The sequence below is a fragment of the Monodelphis domestica genome, chromosome 5 (genome assembly GCF_027887165.1).
Source record: "Monodelphis domestica isolate mMonDom1 chromosome 5, mMonDom1.pri, whole genome shotgun sequence".
In the NCBI taxonomy this organism is placed as follows: Eukaryota; Metazoa; Chordata; class Mammalia; order Didelphimorphia; family Didelphidae; genus Monodelphis; species Monodelphis domestica.
This window is the reverse complement of record NC_077231.1, coordinates 312,888,573-312,905,687: the sequence shown is the minus strand read 5'-3', so window position 1 is coordinate 312,905,687 and position 17,115 is coordinate 312,888,573. Positions and strand designations below refer to the sequence as shown.

The 17,115-nt window shown below is 41.3% G+C and overlaps 1 protein-coding gene across 4 annotated transcripts in view; it reads left to right on the top strand.

The window, feature by feature from the left end:
• The window catches only part of STK31 (serine/threonine kinase 31), a 72,705-nt gene that overhangs the window by 10,887 nt on the left and 44,703 nt on the right, over positions 1–17,115 (top strand). For all 4 annotated transcript variants that reach the window (XM_007505355.3, XM_016426508.2, XM_007505356.3 and 1 more), the window contains exons 5-10: positions 1,681–1,755; positions 4,728–4,886; positions 9,960–10,306; positions 11,205–11,379; positions 12,510–12,625; positions 13,817–13,976. In XM_007505355.3, coding sequence (XP_007505417.1) covers positions 1,681–1,755; positions 4,728–4,886; positions 9,960–10,306; positions 11,205–11,379; positions 12,510–12,625; positions 13,817–13,976 — 1,032 coding nt within the window. The remainder of the gene's footprint in view (positions 1–1,680; positions 1,756–4,727; positions 4,887–9,959; positions 10,307–11,204; positions 11,380–12,509; positions 12,626–13,816; positions 13,977–17,115) is intronic.

Genomic DNA, 17,115 nt, shown 5'->3' with positions numbered 1-17,115 from the left:
CCAAAGGAAAGGAATTTCAAGTTGGCTAAATCTAGCTCCATTGCCATGCCCACTGAAAACAAAACAGAAAACACAGAGACTGCTTCCTAGTCGCTGATGTTATGAAAGAGGACACTGAGTCTGGCTTTGCAGCTGGGGCTGTGTTCACCTTAACTGACCTGTTTTTCTTTTCCTTTGCTAAATTCCTCCTCACCATAAGATTGGACCATTCTAATAGCCTTCTAATTGATTGACCTTCTTCTTGGCCTCCAATTCAGGCTTTAGACCACTGAGGCACAGGTCTGATGGGGTCACTGTTCTGCTAATAAACCTTTCCTGGCCCCTTGCTACCTTTAGGATAAAATACAGATACCTCATTTGGTATTTAGGGCTCTGACAGTCTGACTCCAAACTGCCTTTTATCTCATTTCATATTACCTTTCTTCTTCTAGCCAAAATGGACCATTTTTACCTTTAATATAATAGTCACTTAATAAGTATTTAAGTTAAATTGAATTTTTCTGCTTTGAGAACATCCAAATTATATTCAATCTAGGCTGATTAAAGGAAGGAAGGTTTAATAACCTTTTGTACTTTGGATTAGAAATTGTGCCCTAACTATTGAGGATTTTTATGGATTTGTTGTCTTCTTTGTGGAGCCTTAATTAACACTGTCATTTTCTCCCTTCCAGGTGGTCCAATTCATTAAACATTATTCCTGTGGTGTACAGATTAGCTTGCTAGGGTGAGAGGGGGAGTTACAGATTTTAGATAAAACCTCCTCCTTCCATAAGGACCTTTAACAGTGCAGTGGAGAAGGGTCAGAAGCCAGCATAGCTATAATAGACAGCATTACTTAAATGCATGATAGAGTTACAGAACAAATGCTGTGTATTTTTGATCCCTGACCACCAGTGGTAGGGTGTGGGGGTGAGGAAAAAGTTGGGGTAGAACCATGAGCATCTGTTTCTGAACTCCTTCCAACATGTTTTGTTTGCTTTGTTACATGCCGTATTTCCAGTGCGGTTCCTCCTTTATGTGGTCACTCTCTTGACCCAGAGAAGTCTCAAGGGGGCAGGAAATGCCCTCCCCCCCCCCAGTTTGGATTTTTGATCATTGATTTAATCAGAACAGTAAAGATATATTAAAGATAACCACTTTACCTCAAACCACCACAAGGATAGCTGCATCCTGCCGTGATTTCTTTTTGCCTTTGTAGCTTAAAGTATATAATTTAATGAGAAATGTTTATTGTGAAAGAGCTGACTAAAGGACATAGCCGATTATAATTTAAGAGCCTTTTAACATGGTTTACTGTGGATAATTTAATACATCAGTGAAGTATGGAAATCTTTCTTGGACCTAACTAAAGTTCTAGAATTAGACTTGTTGACATCTTCTGGGTTAAAAAAAATTCCCAAACTATAATCATTCATGCCTCAATTGTTGTTCTGCTTAATGTAGTCTGTTTAAAGCTACTCAATAAATAATAGCATATTCAAGGTGTCCCAGAAGTCTTAGTACTCTTTAAAGTTCAATACAGCCCTGAGACTTTTTGTTCACTGACTCTTGGAAGAAGGTGAGCTCATTGAAAATGGGGCTTGTTTCATTTTTTCCACTTTGTATCCTCAGCATCTAGCATGTTGCCTACTTAATGCTTATAGCCTGATTGATAATCTTGCTTTATTTTTTCTTATGCAGATTTATGCTGGGTTGTTTTCTGAAGATAAATGCTGGTACAGATGTAAAGTTCAGAAAGTCATCAGCGATGAAAAGGCAGGAAACAAATGTTTCACTCTTTGCTTTGATTATGTATGAACTCTGGGCTGCAAAATCAAAGGTTTTAGAGAAACAGCCAGTGAGGTCTACACATTGGAGAATGTTTCTGTGTTTCAATTTTTAAAGTTACCTAGTAGGAATCACTTTGTGTCTCTTGGATGTGGATGGTTAATGGTGGGGAGAGAGAAGAAATAGGGCTTTGAGTCAAACATTTAAACTCGGCCTCAGTTTCCTCATCTTCTCTAAAATGAAGATATTAAGACCAGGTCTCATTGAGATCCTCATTCACAGTGGTTTTTGACCAGCAGAAAGAGGCTCTCTGGCTAACAGTCAGTTTAGCAAACACTAATGAAACTAGTGCTGGGAACATAAAGGAGACTCTGCCCTCAGAGAGCTTGCATTTTATTAGAGACATAGAAAGAATACACGGATTAGTCATTACAAGGTGATTGGGAGGGCAAAAGGGATTTAATAGCAGCCAGAAAGGTGGCAAAGCTTTCTGGAGCCAAGCCTAAGCTGAGCAGTGAGTAAGTGACTTGGGAGAACAGCTTCCTGAGGAGCAGAAATGGGGGGGAGCGAGTTTGGGGTTTGGGATCTCTCTGATGTGAATGTATGGCACCTTCTATGCTGCTTTCAGGGAACAGCCAGCTGTCAAATTTGGCTGAGCTGTCACATGGGAAGAAGAGTCATAGGAAGCAAGAGTAGAAACGGTGGGATGGAACCAGATGGTAGTGGGCCTTCTTAATGCCTGGCTTTATGTCCTCAGACCTGGTCCTTTACTATCCATTGATTAAATTTGTGAGTTGTTCTCCTCTTTGGTTTTCCATATTATTGGTTCCTCAGAACTTCATGCCTAGGTGGGACTGAAAAAAAATATTGAAAGGAGTCAGTTCATATAATTAACCTGAGGAATTGACTTTTGTAGCACATAAATAAAAATGTATTTTGAAATATTAGTGATTTGGCCAAGTTTCTGAAACGACTATAGAAAATTACATACCAGCCCCATTTAGGGCCCAGAGTAGAACGAATCATAACTGGGACTAGGAAGGAAATGCTGCTCTTATTTTTTGTTCCCTCTCTCCCCCTTTCCTCATTCTATGTAGTATCTGTGCATCATCTGATAATATTGACTCCCTCCCTCTGGCTGCTGTGGCCTCTGTTGACTTCTTCAACACGGCTTCAACACTGTCTCCTGATTTTCCCAGTTCTGTGCCGTTCTTTCTTGGGGTTCTTTGTTAATGAATCATCTATGTTTTGCCCCATCAGTATATCCTACTCCCTCTTCTTGCATTCTTTTCTGTGGTCCACTCATTAGCTCCTTTGAGGTTCAAATATCAGCTCTATGTAGATGACTCCCCAATCTAGAGATGATGCCCTCATCTCTCCATAGCTCCACTGCTGCTTTGCCAGCTTTGGTTGTAGGCTGAATAGGTGATCTCATAGAATCTAAAATAGTGTATTTCAAAATGGAATTCCTGTTTACTCTCACTTGCATCCTTCTTTCTTTTTTTTTTGTGACGTGGTTTTGACTCATTGCTGTTTGTGTTGTTTCTTTATATTTCTTTCACAGCTTTGTATAAGGCACCCCAAGGGGTGATAAAATGAGTTAATATATACAAAGCACTTAGTGGCAAATAGTAGATATTTAAATAAATGTTCCTCCCTCCCTTCCCCCACTGTTTCCCTGTTTTTGTTAAAAAATATTTGTAGTTGCTGAGATTTGTAGCTTATGTCCTCAAAGCTTTATTCTCCCATATCGTCTTTATTATCTCAGTTGCAAGTCTTGTCAGTCTTCCTCCCCGACCACTTTTATACATGCCCTTCTCTAGGTTTCTTCAGGCTCTTCTTTATTGTCTAGACTATTGCAGTAGTTTCTTATTTGTCTGTCTACTTCCATGCAGTACCATAGACCACTTCTATACCACTGCCCAATAAATATTCCTTAAACATGACTTCAGCCATGTCATACTTGTCTTACTCAAGAATCTTCCTTGACTTCCCCTTGCCTGTAGCACAAAACTTAGCCTCCCTGTTTGGCATTGAAAACCTTTTTGTAGTTTCGCTTCCAACTACCTTTCCAGTTTTACTTTAGATTATTACCACTTTCTTTCCAGTCAAATTGGCCTTCTGGTTCTCCACATGAAGTTTCTTTGTCCTTGGCACAAGTAGTCTCTTGTGGCACAAGTGTACTTTTCTTCCTTCCATCTTTTAGAATCTGGAGCTTTGAAGGCATGGCTTTCTGCCAGAAGTGCTCATGATCTCTTCTCTTTTCCTCCAGCATACTCTTATTTTTGAAAGTACTTTGTATAGGCTTCATGTTTTGGTGTATCTCTGAGGGTAGGATGTTTCTTTTCTTTTCCTCTTTGTATCCCAGGCATCTAGCTCAGTGTTTTGCACACTGTAGATGTTCAATAAATACTGGTTGAGTTTTCTTTCATCTTTCCTTCTCCCTTTAGAGGGTTACACTTGTTCCACCTTGAAGTAAAGAAAGTAGAATTATTACATTGACTTGATATTAGAAGTGGGAGGTAGATGGGAAATTCTTAGGCCTGTTCATTGTCGAACTGTAATCCTGCATTGCAACCCCCTTTTAAAGGATGCCAAACTAAGAAAAATACTATTGAAAAAGTCAAACAAATATTGTCTGAAGTATCACAGATTTCTTGGGCCTTGGATTGCATTCATTTTGAGGTTAGAACAGAACTTTTTAGCTATTTTAGCTTCATTTCAAAAAGCATTTGGTGCCTGGCATATAGTGAGTGCTTATTAGTAAATGCTTCTCTACTGATCTGACAATTTTGAGAGAATATGGCAACATGATTTATTATGAAGCTTATAGATAGTTGATAGAGTGGAAACATAAATATGTGTCTAAGTAATAAGTCAGTTTTTCTCTTGGGACTGGAGCTAAATGACTTGGATTTTGGCTCTGTGCTGTTGCTATTGTTCCTTTGTGTTTCTCTCAGTGTCTGGTAAGGTACATTGACTATGGAAATACAGAGATTCTAAATCGCTCTGAAATCGTTGAGATTCCCTTGAATCTACAGTTTCCTGATGTAGCCAAAAAATATAGACTCTGGGGACTACAGATTCCTTCTGGACAAGAAGTTACTCAGTTTGACCAGGCAAGTCATTCTTAATTGTTAAGATTGTATTTAATTGAACACTTGAATTGTAGGTGTTGTTGAGGCCCTTTCCTTGGAAAGGGGGCATGAGAGATATTTGGTAAACCTCAGTGAAATAAGAGTATATTAAATCTCACTAATTTAGAGTCTGAATGTTTGAACTACAAATTATTTAAAACTATGACTTATAAGTGAATCTAAGCAAAAAATGATGTTAAAGCACTGAGACCCTAGCAGTTTGACCATCAGATAGCAATAGTGTGCAGCATTCTAGGAGGTCTTCAGAACCAATACTCGTATCCCATAGAGGCAATCGCCCTTAACCGGACATCCTTATTTTTCAGGTTAGACAAAACCATAAAAAAGAGGAAGATGTGCTATGAAGGGTGGTATGGTGTATTGGAAGATTTAGTTCCAATTTCTCCTCGACTCTTTCTAGCTTTGTGACATTGGATAAGACCAATTTGCCATGTCATAAAGTTTATTTGCTGAGTCAGAGTTGCTTTTTAAAATTCAATTCTATTTTGTTTTCAGGTTTACATTCTCCTTCCTCCCTCCCTCCCTTTTCCCATTTGAGAAAGCCAAGAAAAACAGAGCCCATTAGAAACATTTACAGTCAAGCAAAAGAAATTTCTCTAATGACTATATTAAAAAAGGGTGTTTCAGTTTGCACCTCGAGCCCATCACCTCTTTATCAGGAGATGGGTAGCATAACTCACAGTGCCAGGAATGATCTCATTGGAGGAAGTTATAAGATTTTGAAATAAATGTAACCATTTTCTTGTAAAAAGGTCTTGAATACACTTGTTTAAATAAATATAGAAATGAGTTTGCAATTGATACATCTATATATAAATCAATGATTCTGATTTGCAAAGCTGACAATGTATCCTCTAAAACATTTCAAGCATTCTCTCTATAACCTCGTTTTTATTATTGCTTTCTGCTGTCTGAACAAAGGCGACAAACTTGCCACTCTTCAGGATCTCAAATTCCAAGTTAGTAGAACCGGAATTAGTTTGGGGATTGGCAGACTCTCACATTGTCAAGCTGCAGCTGAGAACACAGTGTGTCGTACTTAACTACATTCCAGCTTATTCCTTTCTTTAGGATTTTGTTGTAATGACATATGACCCAAGGAAGGAGACAATAATTACAGAGCCTGTTCTCATACTAACCTCACCCCAGCTCTCTGTTTTGCAGTGATTGTTATACTTTTTTTCAGGGATATTAAATTACACACTTATTTGCTCTGAGATTCCATTTTACTTAGCAAAGTGTTTTTTATGAAAAGTGATTTAATTGAGATTATAATACACAAAATTAAAATTCCTCCTGGTACCTGTAATTACCTGTTTTTTCTCTAAGAATCTTGCAGGTGTTTTGTGTAAAGTGGCTTCTCAACCTTGTTAAAGAAGAAAAGAAACATTTCTCTATGCTGAATTGAGGCAAATGTAGTTATGTGATTGATTTGAGATTTAAAAGCTTTGACTTTGAGGGGTTGAAGAGTCAAGCCTTCAGTACCTTTAAAGTCTGACTGTACTAAGATAGAAACTTATTTGTAACCCCATATATTTGGGATCAAACAGTTACAGAGCTGCAAAGGGACTTCATAGATGATCTAGCTAAATCCTCTCATTTTATTGATTTTACATGAGGAAACTGGCTGAAGCAGTACCCCCCCCCCCCCCATATAAGACAGCAACAACTTTGAATTTGCATCATGGAAAACTGCTGTTTAAGCTTTTTCTTTTTTAAAATGAGCAATGGCAGATGAGAACTCATCTTTATGGAGGATGAGGCACCCCCCATCTTAAAGAGCTTCCCTTCTAAACTAGACAGCACAGGAGACCATATGGGTAATGAGATTTGACAGTAGCTACAGTTTAAAGACCAAATGTCAGGAAGTCAAGTTTCCTTTGTTATGACTTTTTGACACCCCAAACTATCAAAAATATAGCCACTAGTGGGGAAGTAGAGCTGGGGAAAAAGCAGTGTTAGTAGAGGAAAAAGAAGAAGAAGAAAGGGGAGGATATCGGCTGTCTTCAGTCTCAAAGTCTTTGCCTAGGATCAATCATTTGGACTTCCTTTGCATGCCAGAGAACAAAGTTGGGCTGCCTGGGATTCTTTGACAGCTTTCCCATCTTGTAACTCAGATCAGGTCATTTCAGGAGGAAGGTTTGAAGATGAGACTGGCATGGGCAGAGGCCATCCATCCAGAAGAATTTCAGATCTCATCTAATTAACCCTCAGTGATCATCTGTAAAAATTATGGCGCGTGAGCATCTAGGTTTTGACAGACTTCTTGTAAGTGAGGAAGATTTTGTTTTGTGAGGCAGCCCTTTTGGACAACCATCATTGTTAAGAAGCTTTCCCTTATGTTGTGGGAGGTCTTAACATCTGTTCTTTCCCAGATCCTCATATAACTTTTGTCCCTGGAATTGTTTTTGGATCAAGGGAAAATCCCTTTATTAGAGTTGATGGAAATGAGACATTTAAATGTAACTGAATTGCCTTATAAAATTATATATATATATATATATATATATATATATATATATGTGTGTGTGTGTGTGTATATATATATATATATATACTTGTTTGAATTTTCTAGAAAGTGAGAGACTTCAACAGTTGTTTACATGAGAAAGAGTTCAATCCTTCCTTAAATGCCTTGTGCATTCTTATACTAATGTCCAATGGGGGAATCATTGAAGTTCTTTAGTGGGTGATGGTGAATTAGAAGTGTAGGACTTTCTGTGGTGGCAGGGGTATTGGATTGAAAGACAGAGAACCTGGGTGTAAGTTAGACTACTGGCAGCCACACGACTTAGGATGGACAATTTAACCTGGGCAAACTATTATTAGCAGCAAACTCCAATCATAGGGGAAGGCTTCCCAGAACATTAAAATGAATTTAGAAATTCCTTGGGAGAGGGCAGCTAGGAGAGCCAAGCCTAGAGTTGGGAGGTCCTAGGTTCAGATGTGACCCCAAACATTTCCTTGCTGTGTGACCCTGAGCAAGTCACTTAACTCCCATTGCCTGGTCTAAGGCAAAAGCCTTAGAACCAATACAAAAATTTGATTCTAAGACAGAAGGTAGATTTTTTTTTTCTTTTAAAGAAAGTCTGACTAGAGCTGGTGCATAAGCCAAACCTTGCATAGAATAATGAGATGTTGGCCCTGCTTAAGAAGGGGAGTGACATGGTTGATCCTGGGCTTGAAGAAGATGCTGAGGGAGTTGGGAGCACTCCCTCGTGGTCCAGGATGGTTACTTAGCTGTCCTGGGAAGGCATGAGTGGCTCTCCCAGAGGATGACTCCTGAATCCTAGACCTGGAGTGTTCCCCTGCTTTTCCTTTGTTAGTGGTTCCCCTAGCAGCAAAACTGAAAATCATCCTTAAGAATTATTATTTTGATGTTCTAGAGGTGGTTATTTCTTTTTTTTTTTTATATTTTATTTGATCATTTCCAAGCATTATTCATTAAAGACATAGATCATTTTCTTTTCCTCCCCCCACCCCCCATAGCCGACACGTAAATCCACTGGGCATTACATGTTTTCTTGATTTGAACCCATTGCTATGTTGATTATATTTGCATTAGAGTGTTCATTTAGAGTCTCTCCTCTGTCATGTCCCCTCAACCGCTGTATTCAGGCAGTTGCTTTTCCTCCATGTTTCTACTCCCACAGTTTATCCTCTGCTTATGAATGGTGTTTTTTTCTCCTGGATCCCTGCAGATTGTTCAGGGACATTACACCGCCACTAATGGAGAAGTCCATTACAATTGATTGTGCCACAGTGTATCAGTCTCTGTGTACAATGTTCCCCTGGTTCTGCTCCTCTCGCTCTGCATCACTTCCTGGAGGTTGTTCCAGTCTCCATGGAACTTCTCTACTTTATTATTCCTTTTAGCACAATAGTATTCCATCACCAACATATACCACAGTTTGTTCAGCCATTCCCCAATTGATGGGCATCCCCTCGTTTTCCAGTTTTTGGCCACCACAAAGAGTGCAGCTATGAATATTTTTGTACAAGTCTTTGTGTCCATTATCTCTTTGGGGTTCAGACCCAGCAGTGTAGAGGTAGTTATTTCTATATAATTAACAGCAAGGAGAAGTGATTATTTTAATACAACTTTCCGAATAGAGAAGTCATGATCTTTGATATGCTATGTAGCATTCATTATAGGGGGCACCTTGATAGGGCTCAGTGGATAGAATGCAGGAAATAGAATCAGAAAAACCTGAGCTTCAGTCCAGCCTCAGATACTTCCTGGCTGTGGGACCCTGAGCAAGTCACTTAACCTTGTTTGCCCTGGGTTCCTCATCTGTAAAGCGAGTTGGAGAAGGAAATGGGCAGCCATGCCAGCATCTTTGGTAAGAACACGTCAATGAGGTCACTGAGAATTGGACACGACTGAAAACTCCTGAGCTCCAACAAGGCATAGTGGAAGGAGACTAACTCCCAGTTTTATGGAGTGTTTTCAGGCTTACAAGGTATTTTTCAGATCTTATTTGATATCTAAGTAACCACATAACAGATGCTGTTCTCATTTTACAGATGCAGAAATTGAGACTGCGAAAATTTAAATCACTTGCTCAAGGTCAGAGAGCTATTAGGGCAGAATTAGAATGTGGGACTTCCTGATTCCAAATGCAACGTTCTGTTTGTTCTGTTCGCTGGGTTTCCTAATTGCTTGGGGGTCAGAGTTTTGTGTTTTTTCTTTATTACCATGTGGCTCCAGGCAAGTTATTTGTCTCTGGGCTTCAGCTTCCTCATCTATAAACTGAGAGGGTTTGGTTACATTATCCATGATGTTCCCACCACTCTTAATGGGCACTGATTCTGTACATTCCTCAAGGAGCCTTTGCATGGAGATGACTGTGAAGGATCTGGGTTTGGATCCTGGACTTGATGGGGCACCTCAGCTTCCCACAGTCCCTCCCTGTGTAAAATGTAGCGTGCAGTGGGTGATCTCTCAGGTCCTACTTTCGCGGTCTGTGACTGATCTCAAGAAGGCAGATTTGGGCAGAATTTAATGGCCTTCCTCTTTCCTGGCTTTCCTAGGGCAGATCATTTTTGGGGAGCTTGATTTTTGAAAAGGAAATAAAAATGCGACATAAAGCGACGTACCAAGATGGTACAATTGTTGCTCAGGCTGAGTACGGTAATGTGGACATTGGGGAAGAAGTGGCCAAGAAAGGATTTGCAGAGAAATGCAAACTGCCTTCCAACAATAACATTCCTGAGGAGAAGAAAACGGACCCTGGCCAGCTGGGCCTGGGCAATCTCAAGAGCCCTATTCCCCTCTGGGGACATAGGCCCAACCCATCTGCATTCACCAGGCCAAAGGGCCGCTTCAATGGGCGAATGGTTCCGGACCTCAAGACGAAAACTCTGGTCACGTTCCCAAAGTAAGACTCTGGGGGGTGGGATGGGCTTTGCTTCCAAGCAGCTCCCCTAGATGGGATGACCCTGAGCCAAGTCCTTGTAGGGGCTGACTTTGGTCTGACCCTGGACTCGGTGTCTATTTCCAATTTCATATGTGTGGACCTCCTCAGGGACAGGATGAGTTTTGTTGTGGGAGGCTCCTGGAGTGAAGGCCCCCTTCTTCCTGGGGGTGGTGAGGGCGTCCTTACAGTTCTCGGGTTCAGTCAGAGCCCTCATTTACTTCAGTTAAAGCTTCCATTGCAGACAGAGGTAGAGAAGATCTTGGAATTTTTTTCTTTTCTTTGAAAACGACAGGTTCTTTTTTATACTCACTTGCTTGTTTTTTCATGAAACAGTGACAAATTCTGGATCAGTTAATAGCTTAGTGTGAGGAGATGAAATACTCTTGAAAGATGCTTAGGTTTCTGAAGTCGTGACTCCCAAACCAGAAAGCCTGGCTTGACTTGGCACCTCAGTAGAGGCTGCCCTGGACCTTTGGGCCAAGGTTTGCCACCTTTCGGGCCTTTGGTATCCAGCTCCATTGATGGAAGAGCTCCTTTCTGCCCGGTGTGGTTAGCTTTGTTATTGTGAGGTTCCCATCTACGTTTCCATGGATAGGAGCTGCTGTGGCTTGTTTTAAAGTATGATTTTAACCCTAGAATTTAGTCTGCATTCTCTTCCCAGAAGTCTCCACGTCTGTCTAGTTAATGGTCAGGATGGGTCAGTTCTAAAGCCTGCCTTGGCAAAGTCACAAGTGTTACTGTGGGCTGTGTGTGTGTGTGTGTGTGGGGGGGGGGGGGGTTGGACCTCTCCTCCCAGGTAGCTGTTTGAAAACTTGAGTGAATTTCCTTTCATGCTCTTGTTTCTTACTTGTTTTATTAGGGAAAGGTTAGCTGTTGGAGACTTTAATTTGGGATCCAATGTTAGCCTGGAGAAGATTAAACAGGACCAGAAACTGATTGAAGAGAATGAAAAGCTTAAAGCTGAGAAAGAGGTTCTCCTTGAGAATTACAAAGAGCTGGAAATGAAGGTGGAGCAGGCTTCCTTGGAGCTGCAGGTACAGCATGGGGCATCTCTCTGGCCTGCCCTCCCCATCCCACTCTTGCTCCTTGTTCCCTTCCCAGGCTGTGGGCTGGGAGTCACTCCAGACCTCCTGGACACCTGATTTTGGGGGCTGGATTTCTTAGGAGGATATGGCCAACCCAGATGCTACTTGCACTCTTACCTTTCTCGCCTTGAAAGGAGACAGGTGACAGAATTCTAGAGTCAAAAGTACTATTTGGGAAAAGAAGTCTTCTTACTCCAGAAAGTATATACTGGAATTTCCCAATGATGCAGGCCATGCAGGAGTTTAGGTAGAAGGAATCCTCTCCCTAGCTGTGGGACCCTAGGTAAGTCACTTCACCTCCATTGCCAGTCCTTGCCACTCTTTTGTCTTAGAATTGATACTAATTCTAATTAGTTGGGTTGAACAAGAGTTGAAAGGAAAGAAAGAAAAACTTCCACACCAACGATTTATTGAGTGGGTTCCATAAAAACTCTCTTAAAGAACTCACTCTAAGCTTTTGTGGTGGGACTTGGTTACAGGTAGCATGTCTTGAACCCTCCAATAGGAGACTAGAGAGAAATTTGGATTATCTGCTCTAAGTGTGCAATCTTACATAAGCTACTCAGGCCTGCTTCTGGGCTACCTTCTATTAGCTGGCAAATAAATGGTGTTTGCAAACTCCATTTTAATATCAAGAATAAGTTTCTGAGAAAAATCACATTCCAGAGCTAAAAAGAAATAATTCAGTATTCTTAATGCCACTGCTTTCTTAATTCTAGAAAACCTGGTGGGAACAATAAATTGGAATGACAGAAAAACAGGGAAATTAAATTGTGCCTGCTCTGAATCAGGGAAATCTTTCCATTCCTTTGGTTGTATAAACTGACCTCGGATTCATGGGGAAAGCAAAACTTTAGTTTGGTGTGAGGGCAGATTTCAGTATGAAGAGCAAAATGATCTGCCTCCTCCCTCAAGTTGCCGTGAATATGAAATGAAGATGGTGCTGTTCTCCTGACACAGGGCTCTGTCTCAGCCAACACTAGACATGTTTTATTTTTTTAAAGGAAAACCCCAGTCATTTCAGTTTTAGAATTGAGTTATCCCATCACCACACTGACATGCATTTTTCCTGTTTGTAGCGAGCAAAAGCGACTTCCATGGAACTGACTAAACATTTGGAAAACACTCTGCATACACACGTAGGGACAAGAATGAAGAGTCTTGCTGCAAAAGTTGAGATATTAAAAGAAGTGAGGTAGGGAAATCTCTCTTAAATGAAATCAAAGATGATGACTTTTATTACATTTTCAGGCTTGGTTTTATTTGTGTGTCTTTTGCTTTCTCTTGCTCATTAAAAACTAACCAAGCTCTTTCCCCCCAAGATTTATATTTTGACCACCAAAGAGAGTTTAGTGTAATCCAGCAGCAGCACCCTTATGGTGGATTGGCTCATAGAGTAGCCCCTCTTTCTAAGCACAATGAACAAGGTCGATTCTAGGATAGAGGAAAGGGATTTGTTTTCTTTGTATCCCTGGTACCTAGCACATTGCCTTGCATGAAGTAGGTACTTAAATTCTTGGTTGATTGGATTTTTAAAAATGATTTTTAAAATTACCAAAAAAATCAAAGTATTGTTTCATAAATAGTAAGAAATTGGGTTTTTAGACAGGAAAACCTGGGTTCTGAAGCAGTCTCTGTGTAATCTGGACAAATGGACAAACTTCTTTATGGGTTAAACAGCTCTATAGCAGCATAGCTGTAAAGTTCTAGATGGATTGGCATTGGCTGTGAGAGTTCCTCATGAAGATGAAGTCATGGATTGTTCTCTCTCAGCTGACAAAATTAAAGGTTCTTTTTGCATTCAATATAAAAAAGAGGATTGCTTGTTTATTTGAGAACCTCAGTTCTTTAAAGGTTCTAACAGAAAGAAAAAGCTATTGTTTTTAACTTGTAGCAAACATACCTCCCTAAGCTTCTTTCCAGTCTTTGCTCTTTGGAAGCTGAACTAAGCCAGGTTGGTGCTGTGACTGTGATTTTAAGACAGATGATACCTGCAGGAACAAGTATGGACTGGGTAAAGAGAGAGAGTGTTGGATTTCCTAGCAGAATTCGAGTTTTTATTTTTGTGAAGTAATAAATTAAGTGTAGAAAGGTATCAGTAGCTAGTCAGAGAGAGGAAAGATAGAAAACAAATACTGTCATGTGGTGACATGCCAGGAAGAACCTAGAGGACCTAATAAGTGAATCATTGAGTATGTTTTAGCTCCTAGAAGTGCTCTTGGGAGGAAATTCATTTTTTGTTTGCATTATTTAGGCCTGGTGGGGGGTTAAAATTTTTTCAGCTCATTGATTTCAAATGGTAGTTGTGTTTTTTATCTTAAAACTTTTGTTTTCTAAAAATTTGATTTTTTATCTTCCCCCATCTCCACTGGGTTAATGTTAACAGGCGAGTGAACATCAACGTTCGTTGTGGAGACGACCTTTCTGATGCTGTCAAAGTGGTGGCCGAAGGTCACTTGGTCACTCCATCTTCCTTAGACAATCTGGAGAAGATCTGGGAGGAGTACAACTTGGCTCAAGAGAAGATTCAGATTTGTCAAAATGTGGTAAAGTGGACAGTTTTGTTGCTTTGTTTCTAGGCATAGGAATGAGTTAGTGGCGTTGTTGTGTCCACTCTGGGTCTACCTTATATTTGTGTGGCAACTTTGAAGAGAGAGAGAGTGGGTGATTGGATCATCTGGTCACCATAACCAAGCCTGTGTGGTAGGAGCAGTAGACATGCTGCCATCTTCCATGTGAGGAATGTCCTCTTCAGGGCAGTGGCTAACTTCGTGTCTTACCCCATCACTACTATAGGGTTAAAAACCCTTTCAGGGTAAAAAGAGACTTATTTTGGTAGATTGGGGAATACCTTCAGTTACCATGTGACTAGGTTTCACCAGAGTTTTTTTTTTTTAAGAACCTTTACCTTCCTTTTTTTTAGAACCCTTTCCTTCCTTTTTTTTTTTAGAACCCTTACCTTCCCTCTTGGAGTCAATACTGTGTATTGGCTCCAAGGCAGAAGAGCGGTGAGGGATAGGCAATGGGGGTTAAGTGACTTGCCTAGGGTCACATAGCTGGGAAGTATCTGAGGCCAGATTTGAACCTAGGATCTTCTGTCTCTAGGCCTGACTCAGCTCAGCTACCCAGCTGCCCCCTCACCAGAGCTTTTGACAAAATATCTCAGTACCCTTAGAGACAACCTGGGAAAATTGTAGGCTAGGTGTCAACTGGAGTTGGGGCTGGCTTGGGATGTGAATTAGGACCAGGCTCAGACTGGAGAGAGGTTTCTAGTCCTAATGTCTACCCTTGACCCTTTTCTGTTAGAAGAAATGCTTGACACTTTAGGACGAATCTTGACGGTCATTACTGATTATTCAGTCTACCAGCATCAAGTGCCCACTTTGAACCAGATCCTGGAGATATTGAAGACAAGAATGAATTTGACCTTAATATCAATGAACTTGCATTCTGTTAGGGGAGATGGCATTTAAAAAGACTGATAAAATAAAAGTAAAGGCATTTTTTTGGGGGGAGATAGATCACAAATAGTTTAGGGGGTCAGCCCATAATAAGGCAATGCTAGAACTGACTTTGAAAAATTTTATTTAATTAATTTAGAATATTTTTCCATGATTCCATGATTCATTTTATTTCCCTCTCCCCTACCCCCATCTAATGCATAATTCCACTAGGTTTTACTTGTGTCATTGATCAAGACCCATTTCCATATTATTGATAATTACATTGGGGTGCTAGTTTAGTGTCTACATCCCCGATCATGTCCCCAGGGACCCATGTGATCAAGCAGTTGTTTTTCTTTTGTGTTTCTGCTCCCACAGTTTTTTTCTCTGAATGTGGAGAGAGCGTTCTTTCTCTTAAGTCCCTCAGAATTGTCCTGGGTCACTGCATAGCTATTAGTAGAGAAGTCCACTATATTCAATTGTGCCACGGTATATCCATCTCTGTGTATAATGTTCTCCTGGTTCTGCTCCTCTCACTCTGCATCAATTCCTTAAGGTTGTTCTAGTTCACGAGGAATTCCTCCAGTAGAACTCACTTTGGAGGGAGACTAGGGACTGTAAGCAATGGGGGTGGGTGAGGCAATGCATTTATGGTCTTGGGCAGTGATTGGGAACCTTTTAGAGGTTGAGTGCCCAAACTGCAACCCTCACATCACAAGGGAGCTCTCTGCCTTACCCCAGACCGGGGAAGGAGGAAGCGCTCCTATTGGGCTGCTGGGAAGAGGGGCAGGAAGTGGGAGAAATGTCCTCAGGCACAGTGGGGAGGGGGCAAGGATCTCCAGCACACGTCCCTTGGGTTTGGCAACTCAGGTCTAGGGGAAATCCTCTACTGCATCCTATGTGAAAAGCTAGTTTTGGAGGCTCCTAGAGCACAGGAGGAAGGGGTGTAAAATGAAGCCAGAAAGATGGGTTGGGAAGCTGTTGTGGAACATTGAGAGAGAGAGAGAGAGAGAGAGAGATTGAGATTGATTTGTATTGGTTACTTAATGGAGTCAGAACTGAACTTTATGGAAAATATCACAATGGCCACTGTGCAGGATGGATTGGAAGGGAAAGGGACTAGAGGTGGGGTAGACCAAGTGTGATATTTCAGGTCAGAGGATTAGGGCCCAAACTTAGGAGGCTGCTCTGTGACTAGAGAAGGGGATGGATTTCAGAGTTAGGTGAAGTTCTGAAGGGGGCACCTGCGGGCTGGGAGGAACTCGAGTGCCCTTGACATAAGAGATGGGAAATTCAGAAGAGGGATGGGTCACGGGAGGGCAAAGAGAGAGGCATCTGTTTGGGACAAATTGAGTGTGATGTGTCTTTGGGAAATGCAGTCTGAAATGTCCATCAGGAAGCTGGTGATGTGGGGTTGGAGGTTGGGAGAGATGAGAGCCTGATAACCCAGGTCTGTGATCTTCTGTCTGGAGAGATGATGGAGCCATCTAACTGAGCCCGAGGCAGAGCACATTTCTAGAGCAGCAGCACCAACCAACATTCATGTAGCCCTTTAAGGTTTGTCAAAGTGCATTCAATAGCCTGGCTTAGCCCAGCCACCTCCAGGATATCCTGCCTGAATCTAAAGCTCAGCATACCCTCAGCCCATCTCGTAGGTGAGAGCAAAAGGGAAAATGTGGCCTCCAGGGATCCCGCTATCCAGGACTCTGTGAGGACCAAATGAGGGAGCATATGGAGAACGCTTTCCAAGCCTTAAAGAGCTTCGTGCACTGTTTGTTAAGCTGGTGGCCAGTGTTCACAAGGAAACTAGAAGGAGCTCCCTCTGCTTGGGAAGCTCGTTTGAGTTCTTCGTTTTGGATTCCCTCCCTTCCTTTTCTCCTCCTATCATCTCTTGACTATCCATAGGAAAAAAATGGGGAGCGTTGGGCTGGTTCACTTGAAGATACGAAGGTCCCTGTTTCTGTGCCCTCGGATGCTCATTCTGTCACGGATTCAGCATTAGTTCCCCCCAAAAGGAAATTGGTGAAGAGTTCTACTTTGAGGCCCTCTAACTTCTCTCAACCTAATCCCAGTTTTGTTTAGGAATAGATCTTCCAAGTGTTCCTCTGTCTGATGGATGAGTATGTCCCAAGGAAGCAGGTAGAGAGAAGTTTTGAAATGGTGACCTCAGAACTCAGTGGATATAGTTTGACTGTTAAGTGAGGATCTAGTGTAAGCTGGGTTTCTATTTTTTACATACACA